Genomic DNA, 19374 nt, shown 5'->3' on the forward strand with positions numbered 1-19374 from the left:
TCGTAATTAATAGGCGTTTTCCATTGCGTTCGTTTTCTGCCCGTTATAAGTGGGTATTAACGTCCCGTAATTTTAATTTGTATTTTGCGGTTACGTGTATTGCTGCCTATTTGCATAAGCAACGGGCGAATTAGGATTGAAGTGCACATAGTATCATCGAAGCTGCTGAAATGGAAATTGCTGAGAAAGAAATCATTATCGGCATCCAAAAAAAAAATAATAACCTCATCTGTTATCAACATTATCAGAGCATTTGGCGAGTTCCAGCGTCTGCAAGAACTGTGAAACGTAATGTGCCATGGAATAGGAGAGCCTAGCTTAAAACCTACGCATAGGCGAAAAGAAATGTGCTTTCTACATGATATAGGCAAAGGTGCACCTGGTGTACATAGGTATTCAATTAAAAAAGTACTTCTGTTAGATTAGTTCAAGTTATTTTCTTCTGGGAACGATAACATTTGTTATATAGGTCCCTCGAAACTCGCTTTTATTATCAGCTTCCCGTGCTGAACCATACAGCGGGAGGTAACGTTACGACACGGGGATGAGTTTTCTCTCATAGAGCTGCCCTCGTTCTGCAAGTTTAAAGTATTCTGACGAAAATGGTCTGTCAGAGAACTGTTGGACAGGTTAGGCTCTCATAGGCGTACAAAACTATGGACTTTAGATATGTGGTTTGGCAGAACGACGAGTCGAAGCACCCTTCTGCGCTTCAAGCGAACACGCTTGACAACTCCATGAGGTCCAACTCCATGAGGTGGACATCATGGAGCAGTCAAGTCTGTTCCTTGAATTTTTTTTTTTCGGCTGAAAATCTTTCGATAAGCTTTACTCATCATGCGAAGGACAATAAAGCAAGCAGCGAGACATTCGACCAGCTGCTGGAAGAATGGCCAAACATAGACTATACGTATATAGACTACGCATTCATCGACAGTCACTCATAGCCTGAGTCGCTTTGGGACATTGGTCATTATAAAAAATATTGGCGACGATTAAGTTACTTCCTAATGCGAAATTTGAACGTACCTCATAAGCTGTTTCTTTTCAGCTTTTCGATAGGACAAAGAATTCGAGCAAGCCATGCATGTACAATTACAGGCGCCTTTTTATGTTTCACACATATTCCTTTTACAAGAAACACTCCACTAATAGTTCTTGATTCTCATGAAGGAAGCTTTGTGCTCGGAGAACTAGATGGATATATGCTTGGCTTGCTGCACCAATGCCTCGTTCTCAAAGACGAAGTCTATGCAAGTAAAGGATAAACTATTTATATAGGCAGGCGGTTAGCAGTGGCGAATGGCGGCGGCTATGCGTTTCGGCTCGTTCGGTGCACATATCGAGATCCGCTGCCACGGATCCGGCGCTCTGATTGCCGCCGCTCAGGGGTGGCATTGGAGGAGGAGCCAAGAGAGCAATTAGCAGCGCATGGGAGCATTGGAAAGTTGCGCGGCGAAGAGATAGCGACGACTAACCGATGCCACTGACGCTGCTAGCTAGTCAAGTGAACGTAGCTCTGCGTTTCGGCTTTGGGATGCACGCATAGTGATCCGCTGATGCCAAGCCGGCGCTTCGGCAACCGGAGAACACCGCGCGCAAAACGTGATTAAAGGTCATCGGAAGCATACTGTGATCTTCAAACTGTTGCGCTCAGTGAAGCCATCGCTTCAAAATTGCTGGGGTTTAAGCATGGCTTGAACCTAGTGATAGAGCGAAAGCTGTGAGTGTTGCAGTGATAACCTCTGTAACAGTGCTTTTTCAATCCGCGGTCTTTTCATATCAAGCCTCCGTTGTCGTCAGCAAGTGTCACGCTTTTTCGGCGGCTCTGTTTGGTCGAGACGATATGACGCCATGCAGGTCTCGACCAATCACAGAGCACTACCTCAGTATGCACGCATGCGTGTCATGGCCATATGTCAATCAATGATTAATTACTAATTAATAACGAGTTATTATTAATTACTAATTAGTTGTAGTTGCGCAACAAATCATTCATAATTTCTTAATTACTGAGCACTGATTACTAATGACTACTTGCTGATTACAAAAATGATTACTAATTATGCGCCTGGACATGACGATATTCCTTATGAAGTATTCAAGAATTTAGAAGGAGCCGCAGTTGACGGCTTGTTGGATGTGGTAAATGAGGTATGGCAAGGAGGCGACATTCCACTCGGCTGGAAACACTCGGTGGTGGTAACAATACCAAAGGCTGGGAAACCTCCCACAAGTCTAGAATCTTTGCGGCCTATCTCGCTAACACCCACAATTTGCAAGATCTATGAAAAGATGATAGCCACCCTCCTGTCATGGTGGTTGGAAAGTAATATAAAATACCATGCTCGAAAAATTGGGTTCCGAACAAACCTTGGGACAGAAAATGGACTGGCTGTACTCGCTGAAGAGGTCATACACGTGTCGCCTTATAGCCACCTAGTGCGCACTGTAGTGGCTACCGACATGGCGAAGGCATACGACAGCGTGTTACATGCCAAGATTCTTAGCAACATGGAATGTATAATGTATGGGCATTCCCTTGCAGGTCATAAAAGCAGTACATAATCTGCTTGAGGACAGGACGTTTTCTATCCGGATAAACGGAAAACAAATTGGCAATTACACCTCGAACAGAGGCGTGCCACAAGGGTCAGTGTTAGCACCTTTATTATTTAATATCGCACTGATCCCATTGGCGTGGAAATTAGCTAAAAAACCAGAAGTGCGGTTCATGATATACGCAGATGATGTCACGATTTGGTCTGTTCATAAACAACTTGAGAGACAGAATCGGTATCTGCAAGAGGCTTTAAATACCATAGATGAGTACGTGCAAGATGCAGGTCTGGAATTATCACCTCAAAAGTCCAGTTACATTCATATTGCTAACAAGAATGGAAGAAAACAATTGGCAACGAAAAGAGTCACCCTAAAGATTGGAAATCAGGCATTGGAAGAGGTGGACGAGTTGAGAGTTCTTGGCCTAGAAATTCACAAATCCGGCAAAGGAACACAATGGCTTCATAAGGTGAAAAAAGTAGCTGCGACTTCCTTAAACTTGATAAAACGTATTTCGTCTAGGGGAGGAGGAGCTCGAGCGGACATGGCAAGACGTCTTGTACAATCAGTGTTACAGCCGAGGATACTATACCAGGCCCAATTCCAAAGACTCACGAGGCGGCAATGGGCGAAATTGGAAACAATAAATAGGGACGCCATGCGCGCTATCACGGCCTTACCTAAACTTACCCCTATCCCTATTCTCCAAGCGTTTGCACAGATAAATACGTTGACAGAATTAATTGAACAACGAGAGGCAACAAGGGATATGAAGCGAAAGTACGTTATGCCCATAGCATCCTTGTGCAACGAGGTGGCAGTTCGAACACCACCAATGGCTGATCCCCCTCCTTGGGAATTCACGACTATTACGACAAACAAGACTACTCGGCTTCGTCGCAAAGAAAAGCTGACATCTCGACCTCTGGTTGATGCACTTCCAGGTACCTGCATTGCATATACGGACGCATCAATTATAGAAAATGGCGGTAGAACAGCAGCTACTAGTCCAACACACAGCGAACTAAAGGTACATAAAGAATATCTTTTAGAATACCCGGACCCGCTTGTGATGGAACTCTATGCAATCCGCGATGCTATGGAGGCCATAAATAAAATAGATTCGATAACAGAAGCCCACATCTATACAGACTCCTTAGCCGCCATAAAACAACTGAAGAAAGTGACGAAGACGCTATGTGTTACCCAGGAAATCCACGCACTCAATAAAAAAAACAAAGATAAGCATCCAGATACATTGGACACAAGACAATGTTGAGAACGCTGAGCAGAGAAAAGTTGACCACCTCACACACGAAGTTCCAAACACTAATGCGCCCCCCACCAGGCTCCCTTTCGATGCCCGCTCCGCTGTTCCCATCTTAGCATCCTCTTTAAGGAAAAGTACACGTGCCCTCATTCCCCCGTGTACATTCCCACTCCCTCGTAACTTAACGAGATTGGAGGAGGTTCCCCTTAGAAGGATAAGAGCTGGGGCGGCCCTTACCCCGTCGGTAAAATGCCGATGGGAATCGCAAGCAGACATCGGACCAACGACATGCCCGAAGTGTTCCACACCAGCTGCAGAAGTGGATGTTCGCCACCTGCTATGGACTTGTGCAGGGACAAGGGCATCAAGGACACAGATTCTGCGCGAAGTGGGATTAACCACAACAAGGGAAGAGGACTTTTCTAAATGGCTCACCGAGAACGTTAAGAGCGGGAGCCTGCTCCGGTTCCTCACGGAAAACCATTTACATGAGTTTATATAATATGCCTTATGGCAAGCTTGCGTACAAAAAAAAATATGAAACAGTAACAGTTGCGTTTTGAGCTAATTAATTACTAATTAATGCAGCGCACCCCGCACTACCACCCTGGAAACTGACCCCGGCAATGTTTAACGCTAGAACCCTAGGTAGTGAAGCTAGTTCAGCAGGGCTGTTAGAGGAACTAGAGGGTATGAAATGGGATGTGTCATAGAGCTTAGTGAGGTTAGGAGGCCGAATGAGGCATATACTGTAATGAAGGATGGGCATGTATACTGTGTTATCGAGGTTCGCCGGAGAGGCGAGAACTAGGAGTAGGTTTTCTTGTCAATAAGTATATAGCGGGTAATGTAGAGGAATTCTATAGTATTAATGAGAGGGTGGCAGGCATCGTAATTAGGCTTAATAAGCGGTATAAACTGAAAGTTGTACAGGCCTATGCACCCACATGTAGTTATGATGACCAGGCAGCTGAAAGCTTCTACGAAGATGTAGAATCGGCAATACGAAAAGTAATGACGCAGTATACTGTACTAATGGGCGACTTCAATGCCAAGGTAGGGAAAAAGCAGGCAGGAGACCAGGCAGTAGGTGACTATGACATTGGCGCTAGGAATAGCAGGGGGGAGTTACTAGTCGAGTTTGCAGAGCGCAATAACTTAAGAATCATGAATACCTTCTTCAGCAAACGGAAGAACCGGAAATGGACATGGAAAAGTCCTAAGGGGGGGACTAAAAATGAAATTGACTTCATACTGTGTTCAACCCCCGCCATTATACAAGATGTAGAGATAATCGGGAAAGTACGATGCAGTGACCACAGGATGGTGAGGTCCCGAATTAGTCTAAATCTGAAGAAGGAACTAAATAAGTTAGTAAGAAATAAGTCCATCAACAAATTAGCGGGGAGGGGGAGGAAAGAAGAGTTCAGAATCTCGCTACAGAATAGATATTCAGCTCTAACCGAGGATGCCGACATTACCCTAGAAGAAATAAACAATAATTTCAGGGATATCATTACTGAGTGCACTGTTGAAGTAGGCGGTAGGATAGTTAGAGAGGTTACCGGTAAGCTTTCTAAGGAGACGAAAGATTTAATTAAGAAACGCCAGAGTATGAAAGCTTCCAATCCAACAGACCAGATAGAATTGGCAGAGATATCAAAGCTAATCAATAAGCGCTAAGCGGCCTATATAAGGAAGTATAACATGGAGGAAATTGAGCATGCTGTAAAGAGCGGGGGAAGCCCTAAAGCAGTGAAGAAGAAATTGAGCATAGGCAAAAATCAGATGTATGCGGTAAGGGTCAAGGCGGGCAACGTCATCACGAATAGGGACAAGATAGTCAAAGTAGCTGAGGAGTTCTATACAGATCTCTACAGTAGCCAAAGTAGTAAGGACCGTAATGAGATTGGCGGAGGGGAAAAACAGTCAGACGTTCCACCCGTGACGAAGGACGAAGTCAAGAAAGGACTAGAAACTATGAAAAGAGGGAAATCAGCTGGAGAGGATCAGATAACTACAGATCTGCTGAAGGACGGGGGGATATCGTGCTAGAAAAACTGGCCACCCTGTATACGCAGTGCCTGGTGTCATCGACGGTACCGGAACCATGGAAGAATGCAAACATTATCCTCATTCACAAGAAAGGGGACTCTAAGGACCCTAAAAGTTACAGACCAATCAGCTTACTGTCTGTTACGTATAAGGTATTTACTAAGGTAATCGCTAATATAATCCGGATAACCTTAGACTGCAATCAAGCAAATGATCAAGCAGGTTTTCGAAAACGGTACTCTACTATCGATCATATCCATACCATCAATCAGGTGATAGAAAAATGCTCGGAATATAACCAGCCCTTATACATAGCATTCATTGATTACGAAAAAGCATTTGACTCAGTTGAAACATCGGCGGTGATGCAGGCATTGCGAAATCAGGGGGTAGACGAGCCGTACGTGAAAGCGCTGGAAGATATATGTATATAGTGGCTGCACAGCAACCATAGTTCTGCATAAAGAAAGTAACAAAATTTCCATAAAGAAAGGTGTTAGGCAAGGAGACACAATCTCCCCAGTACTATTCACGGTTCGCTTAGAGGAAGTATTCAGCGACTTGGAATGGGAGCAGTTTGGGATAAGGATAGATGGAGAATACTTCAGTAATCTGCGATTTGCTGGTGACATTGCCTTTCTAAGTAACTCAGGAGATGAACTGCAAATAATGATTGGGGACCTAGACTGGAAAAGTAGAAAGGTAGGCTTGAAAATCAATATGCAGAAGACTAAGGTAATGTTCAATAGCCTTGGGAAAGAATGGCAGTTTACGATTGGTGGCGAAGAACTGGAAGTAGTATAGGCGAATATGTGGGTGTCCTCTAATTTTTTTTCCTCATAGTTGGTGCACAGGAAAGGAAAGGCGCAATATATATCACACTTGTTCTCTGGACACCTGAACCGGCTGGAACTGGTTACGAGGGACAACGGTGGCGCCGACGGCGACAAAGCGAATGCAGGAACAGGCACTAAAGAGCTGCGCTCTAAAGGTCCGAGAGCACTCTGGAATCGACTTTGCAGAAATGTGAAAGCCTAAGCGTTGCTGGTGCACAAGGTGCATCACGTTTGCTCTCATTATCATTATCAACTAAATGCACCATCATTATCTTTGATAATGTCATCACTTTCCTTATCACTAACTGCAACGTCGTTGTCATCGCTACTATCATCCTCACGCTAGAAAAGGAGAATTTTGATAAGCGTTTCACGATTGATCATGCTTTTTTACATTGTTGGGAAAGGGTATATTTTTGGGATGTATTACAACGGACATAAAGAAGGGTTTTCCACTAGACTCGTACGGCATTCTATATTTAGGCATAGAAAATGAGGATCGGGTTCTATTTGACGTAATTATGCTTATCGGCCTCCACTGTATATGGCGCTCCAGAATGACAGGCTATCACTGTGACAGGGATGCCAGACCTGCTCGAATTTATTAATGCGAGAGCGTTACTTCGCTATGTTCATAGATTTCTGTCCGCAGACCGCGTCCGTAAAATTGTGTCCGCAGCAGTTGTAATTCAGAAGTGGTAGAGGGTAATGAGTGGTGTAAATCGATAGAGGGTGATGTAATGTTGTCGCAGAAAAAATAATTACGCCAATTGGTTAATTAGGTAATTATTAAAGGTCAAAAATGTAAAAGTTGCCTGCAGCAGTTGTGGGTAATTGAGAAGCGGTAGAGGTTAATGAGTGATGTCAATCGATAGAGGGTGACGTAATGTTGTGTCCAAAAAAATAATTCATCCAATAATTTAATTGGGTATATAATTAGAGGGAAAACACACAAAATTGTGCCCGCCGCGGTTGTGAGTAATTGAGAAGTGGTAGAGGTTAATGAGTGGTGTCAATCGGTAGAGGGTGACGCAATGTTTTGTCCGGAGAAATACTTAGGTCAGTAAATTATTAAACAATAATTTGAGACAAGAAATCTAAAAGTAAAGGCAAAATGTTCCCATTAGCCAGTGACTTGGCGCCAGAATTGAATGTATAAAATACTAAAATTGTTAATTAAATCAGTCAATTAAGATGACGTCAAAGATGTGACATCACGCAACCTGAAGTCGAGCCAAAAAAGGGCATAGGAAGGGATTGGTGCGCAATTTGAAAGCACCAAAGACTAAAGTAGTTAATTAAGGCAGTCAGTTATGGTGACGTCAAGGATGTAACGTCATGCAACCGGAAGTAGATCCGAAAAAGGGCATAGGAAGGGATTGGCGCGCAATTTGAAAGTACCGAAGGCTAAAATGGGTGAAGAAGGAGTGAATTAAGCAACCAGAAGCAACCAACAGCAGCATCCGTGCTTTCGCATTACTCCAATGCAGACTCTGCACTGCTCTTTAATTTGTTTTGAGAGCATATGGGGTGGTTTATTGGCGCTCAAAAAGTGGCTGCTGAACCTCCCGAAATGGCTCTCAAAGGTAGAGCCTTTGTTGTCAATGCGGGAGTTTTAAGGCAACGAGGCTAGTCTAACACTGGCTGATCATGACATTCATTCGTGTACATTGCCCTGTGTCTTTTTTCGTGTTTTGATGGGATTTTCCTTTCGTGTTATCTCGTGCTGTAAGCCAAAGCCAGGCAATAAAAAAGAAAACTTGGGCGTGGCGCAGTTCATTAAAGCGCTTGGCTGGGGATCCAATGGATGGATGTTCGATTCCTGGTTGAGGCGGAATTTATTTCGTTGTTGTAGTTATTTATTTATTACTATTTTTTATGACACTATCAGGAGTGTCTGGAACGCGACCTGGTTTCTGGGATGTAGCTAGCCTCTGCCTCAGCCCGCCACTAAAAGCCACACCCCCGCCAGGCAAACCACGCTCCGCAAGAGGACCCCAAAACTCGGAGCTCGCAGATGAACCTACAGACGAAATTGTCGAATTGGACAAAGAACTTACAGTTGTGCAGGAGCAGGTTCAACGTCTCTCCCAAAGACGAGCCTTGCTTGCACGATCGTCCGTTCATCCTTGTGATCATCCTCCTACAAAGTCTCAATCCCCTGCTCACAGTTCGCTTGCCCCTTGTGAACCACAAGCACCTGCCACATTGTCTCCTGTGCAACTGCTCCATTTCGTAGCACAGCAACTGCAACAACTCACAAAGGTGCTAATTGCTAACCTTCTTCCAGTTTCCTAAACATGGATCCAACATTGAAGAGCAACAGTTACGTGTTGCAATGGAACTGCCGTGGTTTCGTCAACAAGGCAGGCGAGATCCGTACACGACTGCGCATTGGTAAACTTCGTGCGTGGGCATTGCTTTTACAAGAAACAAATGTTCTACCTCCGCTTTCCGATTTCATTTCCTACTCTTGCCCCAGCATTCCAGACTGTTGATGCAGTGCTACGTCGAAGACACCTGGCAAAGCGGTCATATCGGTAGCCGACTGTTAGACCCAAACTGAGGTTTCACTGGGATTATGGTGCAACATGTGACAAGAGGTAGTGGCTGTGCTAGTTCGCCTCCCCCGAATCGCTATAATTCTTGTTTCGTGCTACATACGTCCGTACAGTGGTTGAGCACCTAAAATAGAGCTGGGATGGATTGCGCACCTTCGTTGCAAATACACGGGATGTCCTATTTTGGTTGGAGGGGACTTTAATGCCCCGCATCAAACTTGGGGTTATCCCTCTTCTACTGTGCGGGGAAGTGCAGTGTTGTGCGCATTTACTGATGCAGATTTTGTGCTCCTTAACTCCCCAGGCACCACAACACGACGTTGGGATGGTCCCTGTTCACCACCTTCCTCTCCAGACCTCACATGGTCGTGTGGTGCACGTGCTGTGTCATGGGATCGAGAACTAGACTGTTGGGGTAGTGACCATTATCCATTACTCATTGGTTTAGACCCACATTACTAGCGCCGCCGTAGACGCTGCTGCTTGGTCACAGAGTGGGACTTATTCAGAACGCTACTAAACAACACCCTCCTCACAACTGTGGATCCACAGGAAGCTTTGCGCACTGCACTGCAAGCTGCAACTCATTTCAGTTGCGTAGAGGAAAACAGACCGCCTCCGGATCTGCACCTTCTTCGGCTATGGGGGCTCGTCGCATGGCGGAATCGGCGTTTATTAGATATCTAACTTTTGAACGCCGATTCACAATACACCAGCTAACAGCAGCGGCACGCCGACGTGAGAAGCGCCTTTCTCGTCAGCGATGGCAAGACTGGTGCGCATCTCTTAACGCAACATCTACTACTCGATCAATATGGCGCACATTCCGGTCCATGGAAATCGGCAGGCGTTCAAAGGACCCCGCAGGCAATGCCTGTCTAGCATCTGAACAGTCTCCAAGCCAGTTTGCATCAGTGGTGGTCAGGAATTTATTTCCGGATTTCAACCACATTCCACCTCCTTTCACCAGCCCGAATAACCTCCCGTCAGAAGCGAGCTCACCTCCAACCAAAGAGGACCTTGAAGGTAATGAAAAACATTTCACAATGGCCGAGTTTATTGCAGCTATTGACCAAACGAAACCGCACAAAGCTCCGGAGCCGGATGGCCTGACATACGAAGTGTTTAAAAATATTGACCAACAAGCTCTAGAGTGGCTGCTTGAGGCCCTGAATACAATTTGGACCTCTAGAGATGTCCCGACCCCTTGGAAACACACTGAGGTGGTACCAATCCCTAAGACCGGGAAGCCTCCCACTAAGTTAAGCAACCTTCGCCCAATAGCGCTTACATCCACACTCTGCAAGCTACTAGAACGCATGTTAGCTATGCGCCTGTCATGGTGGCTTGAAAGATACAACTGGTACCATCGAGCTCAGATTGGCTTTCACCCTCATTTGGGCACTGAAGATGGGTTGGAACACCTTTCAAGTATGGTACTATTAGGAGGACGATCCCGAAAAATTCGGACCATTTTAACAATGGACGTCCACAAAGCCTACGACAATGTCAGCCACTCAGCGATTCTAGTCATTCTACGCTGGCTACGTTTCCCACCCAGAGTATGTAACTTTGTAAGAACATTCTTAGAAGACCGTTCTATTTCCATAAGGATTGGTAAAGAACGTGTTGGACACTTCAGCGTAAAGAGGGGTGTGCCTCGAGGATCTGTACTGGCACTAATGCTATTTAACATGGCGCTCCTATCTTTGGCCTGGCAACTAGCAACCATTCCGGACAAATTTTATCTGATGCATGCAGACGACGTCACAGTATGGTCACTACACACGGATCTAAGCAGCCAAGAATTAGGCCTTCAGACTGCTCTTCCCAAGACATCTGAGTGGTGCACGAAAATTGGCCTCGCCCTCTCAGTAGAAAAGACAAACTTTATGTCTATCACAAACCGTTGGGGTAGACGCGGCTCTTACAAGCACCATTACAGCTGTCATTGAACGGGCATCTGCTCACTATTACTTCGTCGATGCGACTTCTTGGTGTCGAACTGGACAGTTCTGGTTCAGAAGCGCTATGGGTTCGATCTATACGACAGAAAGCCGCTAGTACACTGCACCTATTTCGGCGCATAGCCCAGAAAACAGGCAGCGCTTGCAGCAACATGGCTCGGACGTTAGTGCGTTCTGTGTTACAGCCTCGGCTTGTCTATCAAGCCCAATTTCAACTTCTCACATCAAAAGATTGGGACCGCTTGGAAGCAGTCAATAGAGACTCAATGCGAGTCATCACTGGCCTCCCTCGCCTGACATCCATTCCCACTCTCCAAGCGGAGGCCCAGCTGAACACCACTGATGAGCTCGTCGAGCAGCGTCGTGCAGCGCGCTACGTGAAGCGTGAATCTGTTCCTGCGGCGTCTGCATTAGCGCATTATTTTGATTCTTCTTGTACGCTGCTTGAAGCAACGCCTTCGAAACCTCCATGGAATCGGCCACAGATGACAAACAACCGTCCGCTACGAGAAAAGCGCCGAGTTCAACATTCGGTGCAAGAAGTTTAGCCAGATCATTATACAGACACTACAGGGGCACTTCAAGCTTATGTAAACGCAAGCACTGACTATGAGATTTTACATACTACCCTCATTTGTCGATTGCTTCCTGAAATACGCCACATAAGTTCATATAGAACAGAAGCAACGCACCTTCCTTCACTAATAGCAGAGCTCGTTGCCATTCGCGACGGTTTGTCTACATTAGCAGACAGCCTATATGCTGCACCCCCGATCATTCTGATCTTGCATACAGAATCAAGCCAGGCAGTCCGAGAATTACGGAGTATAGCTAATACCTTCGACATCATCAACGATGTCTGCAAAACTGTGCAAACATATTCTTGCCCTGTGCGTGGGGAGTGGGCTCCCCACACTACGCTCCGTCTCACAGAAACTGATGATGCATCCTGTTCCCAGAAAGTGACATATCCTCTGCCTATGTTAAAGTTGTCCGCATGAGATGCCGTAGTGCCTGCAAAAGAATTTCTTCGCCACTCCACGCGTGCTTTAATTCCACCGTGTGGATCAAACCTTCCCGGCGGTTTAACTCGCCGTGAGGAGGTGGCGCTGAGAAGAATCCGGGTGGGTGCTGCATTAACGCCAGCTGTAAAATCTTCCTGGACCACCCAGACTGCTGCCATGAACTGCCCTTTCTGCCCAGCCCCTGCTATGGAGACCACACTAGACCACTTCCTAACAACTTGCCCTGGTCTTCGCGTGGCCCGCAAAACACACCTTAGAAGCCACTCTTACCACCCTACCAGACCGCCCGACACAGGGGTATGGACACATGGCCCACACCACCGGGAGCTGTTGGCATTCATTGCTGCCACATGCCTGTATCAATATATTTAAACCCTTATGCCGAAGGGCGAACTTGCGCAATAAAAAAAGTTTGTCGGGCTCTGTGGTGCAATGTGTTTCCACTCTTGCACCACAGAGCCCGACAAAGCAAACGAAAAACGCTTAATATTCAAGGAACTAAAACGGCTACCCAAAAAAATTTATCCGGAAAATCATTCGCCGCCAAAAACGCAACGACAGGCCCCGGGAAGAAAATAACCAGCAGCAAACAACTACATCTCAAAAGTACGTCACTGTCCCCTATGTCCGAGGCGCCAGCGAAACCATCGCCCGTATTCTAAGAAAAGAGGGAATTCGAGTGGCGCACAAGCCTTCAAACACTTTGGGGAGCCTGCTACCCTTCTCCAAAGATCGACCACCAAGAGAAAGAGCCCAAGGCATTGTCTACAAAATTCCCTGCGCCGACTGTGATGCTAGCTACATTGGCGAAACAAAAAACCTAAAAGAAAGAATTCGGCAACACAAGAACGATGTACGAAATTTTTCAAGAGAACGCAACCCCATAGCTGAACATTCAGAAGATTCCGACCACAGAATAAATTTCGAAGAAACGTTCATCTTGGAGACCGAGACCAATTACCCTCAAAAGACGCCTCCTCGAGTCATGGCACATACAGTCTACCGCAAATAACATCAACCGGACAACAGGCAACCTCCCTGCTGTATACTTGCAAGGTCTTCGCTCTCTCCTGGCCACTTCACAGAAGAAAAGAAAAAAGTCGCCAGCGAGCACACCTGCACCTGCGGCACCCTCACTCGTCTAAACCCCCCTCCTTCCTTCTCATTCCTTTCACACACATCTCACCCCTCCCCATTCTCCCCCCCCCCCCCCCCACCTTCTTCTCCCCCTCGACCATTCCTTTACTTATAGCTGCACGCAGCCCCGCGTCATGCACCCCTGAAGAAGGAGCCGAGCCGGCTCCGAAACGTCGGGTTTTATAAAATAAAAGTGTTGGTTGGAGAAATTTCAAGTCTTATTTAGTTATCAACCCAACCAGACAGGCAAATCTGTCGAAATGTTTAGCTTTCGGTTCAGTGAATGTATAACAACACCTTCGTATCAGTCTCACGCATGTTTGAGGGCGGTAAAAAAGAAGTTAAACCAAAGAAAAAAGAAATATCAATAATTTTGTTCAATACTGTATCTCCTTTTAGGTCTGGTATAGCAGCGTGCATTCAGCGCAAATGACTGTTATCCGTTTCGTTGGCTATTTCTTTAAGTAGTCTTTATTCACTCATTTCAGGAGAAAACTTCTGTAATGAGCTCACCTGCGGCTTAATAATCTCGTTGGGGTAAAGGGAAATATTCCGCTATCCTGCAATAAATCAACGAATGTAAGGATGTTCTTTCTTAGTGCCCTAAACCTTAAGATTCCATGGCGTAAAAGAACCGCAACGCCTTAATTACGAATAAACCGAGTAATGACGGTCATACTTCTACCACGGTTGTTTTCTCATGTTTCTGAGCGCAGTGGACAGGGACAGGGCTCCTTGAAGTCTTTCGTTATCGTCCACCAGGGAGCACGGACTCCGCGACGAATGATACTGCAACACACTTTTCTCGCTGCAGTGAAAAAGCATCTTAACGCTCACTATCCATTCGGTGCTGCCAATGCGCACATGATGCTTGCTGCTATCTTGTGGACATACACTTGAATTCAGCGGTTTAAGGTCGAAACTCTGATTGTTGCGGCTGACACGGAAGTGCTATAAGGCGACTACCTCCTCTAACTCATTAAGCGCTCGCTATAAGAATAATCTTTCTAAACAGAAATATACTAGTGCTCCTCAGCGAAGTAATAATGCGCATTAGGCAACAGAATTACGTACCCTTGCATTCTGAACTGCCAGTAGCTCTTCTTGGTAACGGGCGTGTAAGTGATAGCCCCAGTATAGTGCTTGGTGTTGATGCCACCAAAGTAAATCTCTCCCCCGGGAGTTGCAGTGGGATCCCGGTTGAGGTAGACGGAGAATACTTTCTCGGGCAGCAGGTCTTGCTTGATCATGTTGTCGAACACCGGAACAACTTTGTCCTCTGCCAGTGACGGATAGCCGAGACCAAGGAGACCATCGAACTTGGCTTTCTGGAAAATGGAGCCCTGGGCCTTGGTGGCCTCTGCGAATGTCTGCGATGGCACAGTGCCGCCTCCAACACCTAGAACGTCCGTGCTGTAGAAGCCCTGGACGATGCCGCTTCCGTACTCTATCTTGAAAGTGCGACCGTCCTTCTTATAGGTACTCGATTTCGAGCTGTCGTACCTCTTCTTGTTCTCTGCGGAATTCAAAAGAATGGATCTTGCAAGGCCCAAATTACGACGTTCTGATATGTTTTCTTATCGCACCTGCATTCTAGCACAAAACCCCATGGTGGCTTTTAAAATTGATCTAAATCAGAGCAAATTAAAGCCGCACCCGCCCGACAATTTTCTGTTTCTTTTTGGGTTGCCAGGACATTAAGACATATTTTGAAAACCGCTGTTATTTTCTCCAAGTAAAGAATTATGGTTATCGATTCCCAGTATTCCACATATGTTAACTTCTTTATAGCCTAAAACTTATGGTACTGTCCTCTAAATAGGGTTACATTATCAGATGCGAGCTTTTTATCCGGAGAATATTCATAATCGTGTCGACGCCAACATTTTCTGTAAGCGCAAAAAAAAAAAGAAAATGGGGTTATGAAAGTATTCGGCATGATAAAAGCAAACAGCGTATATCGCGCTGTCAGATGAAGAGGGTTTGTTTTGGTTAAGAGATTTTGGACACTTTAGCAATGAATTTTGATAACCGCACATGCCTTTCTTTGCTTTCGGCTCGTATTACGCGTACGCAATACGCCGGACATGTTAGGTCTTAATCATAATGAGAGACGTCATAAAGATAGTCTGCTTTCAATGAGCTTCTAATCACATGGTTAGCGCGTCTGTTAGAGTGCATTTGTCACATGGCTGCCATCACAACGCTTCCAGGCTGTGTTAATTGCATCCTCTGTCTGCGACCTCCAGTGAAATGAGCAATGTAAAGGAGAAAGCGTAAAGCCAGCTTACTGCAGCCATCTTCCGTGTCGGGACACTTTTCCGATGGCACCCAAAGGTTCGCCGAGCCAGTGTCAAAGATGACCTTGAACTTTTGACCCGGCGTGCCAAGAGTGATGTCTCCATAGTAATGCAACTGCAAAAAGGTGACGTTTCAGTGAGGTCAGTCAACTACTTATCATTTTTTTATTATTATTCATAGGGGTCCTGCAGTGCACTGAGTTCTGCTATCACGCCGGAGAGGCAACATATTCTTGGACAACATTCACTGGGCGACGCAAAAAGAACGTGGTCGAACGATCTATCAGCGACTCCGCTCCTGTTCAGTATTAAATTGGTCTTTGTTATCTACGCTATATTTGTTGTTTTATTTTCACTAAGGGCACATAGTAAAGCTTTTATTAACTTGGTCAATATTTGCGAAAATTCAACAAGCATATGGAACTCTTCTCCAGTAGGACTTTGGCATTCACCGACCTTGTAAATCTCAGGGTATAAGAATGTGGTATAAAGCTCGACTTCTTGCACTTCGTCGCTACTTGCCCCTACATGGCATAAATGTGAAAGCGGCTACATTTCAAAAGAAAAATATTTTACCCTGAAATAAGCACACAACCTTGCCATGTACTTCCCCGCGTTCTGTTTCTAAGACCTCATAATGCTCAGCGTCTCGCAGAAGCCTTACTTTTTACATGAACACGCTTATTTCATTGTTTACGGGTCGCAACGTCTGCCGAAATGTACCTTTTTACAACGATTGCTGTGTATTGCCAAAGCTCCTGGGTACGCGCGTAAGCCGTGCAAGCGCAAAACAGCAGGGCCCCGTGGTGGTTTCGCTGCTAAGCAGCGGAAAAGAAAAAATAAGTAAAAAAAATGTGACTTAATGTTCACGACTGTTCAGTGCCGTTTTTCTGCTCAGTTATAAGCCTTGTTGCATCTGCAGACCACGGTTGGAGGCACGAACAGAACTGTAACGCCGGGCGTTTGCAAAATAGCGAGTCGAAATGCAGAACGCTGACAGAAACAACGGTGAGAACCGAAGCCACGTGCAGAAGGAATTGAGAACAAGGCATTAGCGTTGAAGAAAAATTAAATCGAAGGCACTAGGGAACAGCGTGCAAATATTTGGGCAGAAGCTCGATGTGCCAAAAGCGACTTTGTGCTAGGTCCGCTCAAGTTCTTCAGTCTCGGGTAGTGTATTGCATCTATCCCCTGAAACCAGCGTTGAAATCACGAAAATTGCGAAGTATTTAATATAGTTTCCATAGATGTCGATGGAGAGCCTCACTGTATAGAGTAGGCGGTCGCAATTTTTTTTTAATTACAAGAAAGAGACTATCAAAGGGGGGAGTAAGAGAAGGACGGTGCGGGAAATGAGTGTGTTCTTTACAGAGCCAACCAAACTCTTTAACATTTAGTAGACGTTGTGTGTTTTCATCCAGATTACTAACTTGGTTAATCCCAAGGAACAGGGAATTACTCTGTTTTCTCAAGTCTAGGAAGAAAAGTCAATGTGAAGAACCAACGTTTAGCATTTTCAACATCAGCAGAGTATGTCCGCACCATGTGCTTTACTGGTGTGGTCTGTATCTTGCAAAACTGCCTCGGCCTACTCACGATGAAACATGCACTCAAAAATTCCAGCTTTTTCCAACTCAACAAAGTACTCCGGTTTCTCCCAGTCTCGTAGTATTAAGATTAAAAACTTGATATTTTTGCCGCCTTTTCATAACTGATCACTTGGCTGGAAATCACATGAAATTTTCAACCCAACATCTTTACAGAAAACGGCAATGATGTCAATAACGTACGCAAAAAAAATACAAGTTTGGTTCAGCATTGGTTTGGTGATTGGTACGAACCTTAGGAACTTCTGCCAGCAAAATTTATATGCATTCCTCGACTCGCGTGCTCAACTTGTTGGATGCTCAATAAGGAGGCAGAGGACTTGCACCGGCAGCGGGCCAAAATGTGTATTTAGGCATATTCTAAGTTCTTTAGCAATAATGCCGTGCTACAGCCCTTCTTTGCTCAAATTACCGCATTGATTTCCTCAACTGTTGTATACTTCGCCCATCAGATCACTTTTCGTTGTGAACCCATCAAAATAATTCGCCTGAGCGCAGGCTCAAGTCCTCACGTTGTTCTCGTTTTCAAGTTCTTGCGGAAGAACCGACGCTGCATTAACCGCCGTACGACGTCTTGGGTCCACGTACGTCGATGTGTTTCGCCACAGTGAGATGCTGAAACAGAAGACAGAAATGAAGGCGAACAGTGTTTTTCCTTGATACACTTCCACTCCTCTGGCTTCCTAATTTGAACATTCCTGCCTCGGACCGATTCCTCGTAACAGATCACTATACTGCGTATTCACATCAACTCGCACTTTTTATTTTCTTACACAAGGTCTCAAGCTTCGCGCATTGTCTCAAGTTAGCTTGTCTCAAGATGCCCCGCTATGGTGGTTTTTCGGAAAGAAGGCTGAATTCGGCGCTGAACGAGCTGGTAAGTAGACTGTAATAAATTCGTTGTATATCTTGCGACGTTGGCTGAATGAACCCGACGTGTCACAGCTTCCTTGTTACGCACTGTCACTTATGGAGAGAACATTTTACTCTGAAAAGAAAACTCAGGGTTTTAAAGTACACACACCCCATCCCTTTCTTGCAAGAGGTTAATTTAGCACATATGCATTTATGCCCACCATGCTCCTAAATGATCAAAAATACGCCGTTAAGATGAATTCGAAATTTACTGAAAACACGAGCATTTTTATGACACACCTATGCAAAATAAAGAAGAATAACTCAACAACACGTACATTCTTTTCATGTGTGTGTGCGTGTGTGCGTGTGTGCGTGTGCGCGTGTTAGAGATAACGACGATGTGTACACCAAACGGAGTGTTCGCAGCTTTCTGACGCAGGTTCGCTCACCCGTAATATTACACGTTAGTCCGATATACCGATATTCGGAGCTTTTCCTCTGTTTCAGCGGCCCCCTTGTGCTGAGAATGCGAGAATTTCGGCAACACCAACTTCTGCAAAGGCGAGCACTTTCCCCCACAGGAGTTGCCGTGCGCATGACGCCGGTTCCTTTTTGTTGAGAACTAATTGTGCCTTATATCTCTCTTTAAACTACCCTTTTATTTCATCGTATGAATTTGTGGTCCGGATATTACTATGGTCCTTGATTAGGGTCATGTGCTAATAGCATATCGGAAACATACTAAATGATTCGGAACTAACGTTGTGCACCTCGCATCCCTGCTTCATTTTTCAATCGCTGGTCCTCACCATTCTAATTATATACATACATGCATATATATATATATATATATATATATATATATATATATATATATATACACATTACATTACTAATTTCTGTGCTTATCCAAGTAAACATTAAAAAAAAAGACATAAAGTACCATCCCCAACGCTTTCCTTGGCCTCGCCGACTGTTGGCTTTTTTCCTTCATGTATTATAACGAGTACCCTCATTTCCCCTTAATTGATCTGCTTGTAGCTTACGGGGGTCTCGGTTCTGGCAGTCTTGAAGCCATAAGTAGCGTAAGAGGGTTCTAGCACAGCTGTCGCCCTCGCTCTTGATCACGTTCTACGTGACGCTGGCGGTAACAAAGGACGTTCCACGTTCGCCGCTATGGCTGAAGGTGGCGCTGG

General features: G+C 45.3%; 1 protein-coding gene and 1 long non-coding RNA gene across 2 annotated transcripts in view; one reads left to right on the forward strand and one right to left on the reverse strand.

The window, feature by feature from the left end:
- The window catches only part of LOC146203291 (uncharacterized), a 431396-nt gene that overhangs the window by 283892 nt on the left and 128130 nt on the right, over positions 1–19374 (forward strand). The gene's annotated exons all lie outside the window — the stretch shown is intronic.
- Positions 1–19374, reverse strand: part of LOC146203292 (lysosomal aspartic protease-like) — a 32374-nt gene that overhangs the window by 3938 nt on the left and 9062 nt on the right. The window contains exons 3-5 of the mRNA XM_084587521.1: positions 17833–17935; positions 15705–15828; positions 14488–14929 (exon numbers count right to left, since the gene is read on the reverse strand). Coding sequence (XP_084443647.1) covers positions 14488–14929; positions 15705–15828; positions 17833–17935 — 669 coding nt within the window. The remainder of the gene's footprint in view (positions 1–14487; positions 14930–15704; positions 15829–17832; positions 17936–19374) is intronic.

The sequence above is a fragment of the Amblyomma maculatum genome, chromosome 1 (genome assembly GCF_055883805.1).
Source record: "Amblyomma maculatum isolate TAMU_Amacu chromosome 1, ASM5588380v1, whole genome shotgun sequence".
NCBI classification, from domain to species: domain Eukaryota; kingdom Metazoa; phylum Arthropoda; class Arachnida; order Ixodida; family Ixodidae; genus Amblyomma; species Amblyomma maculatum.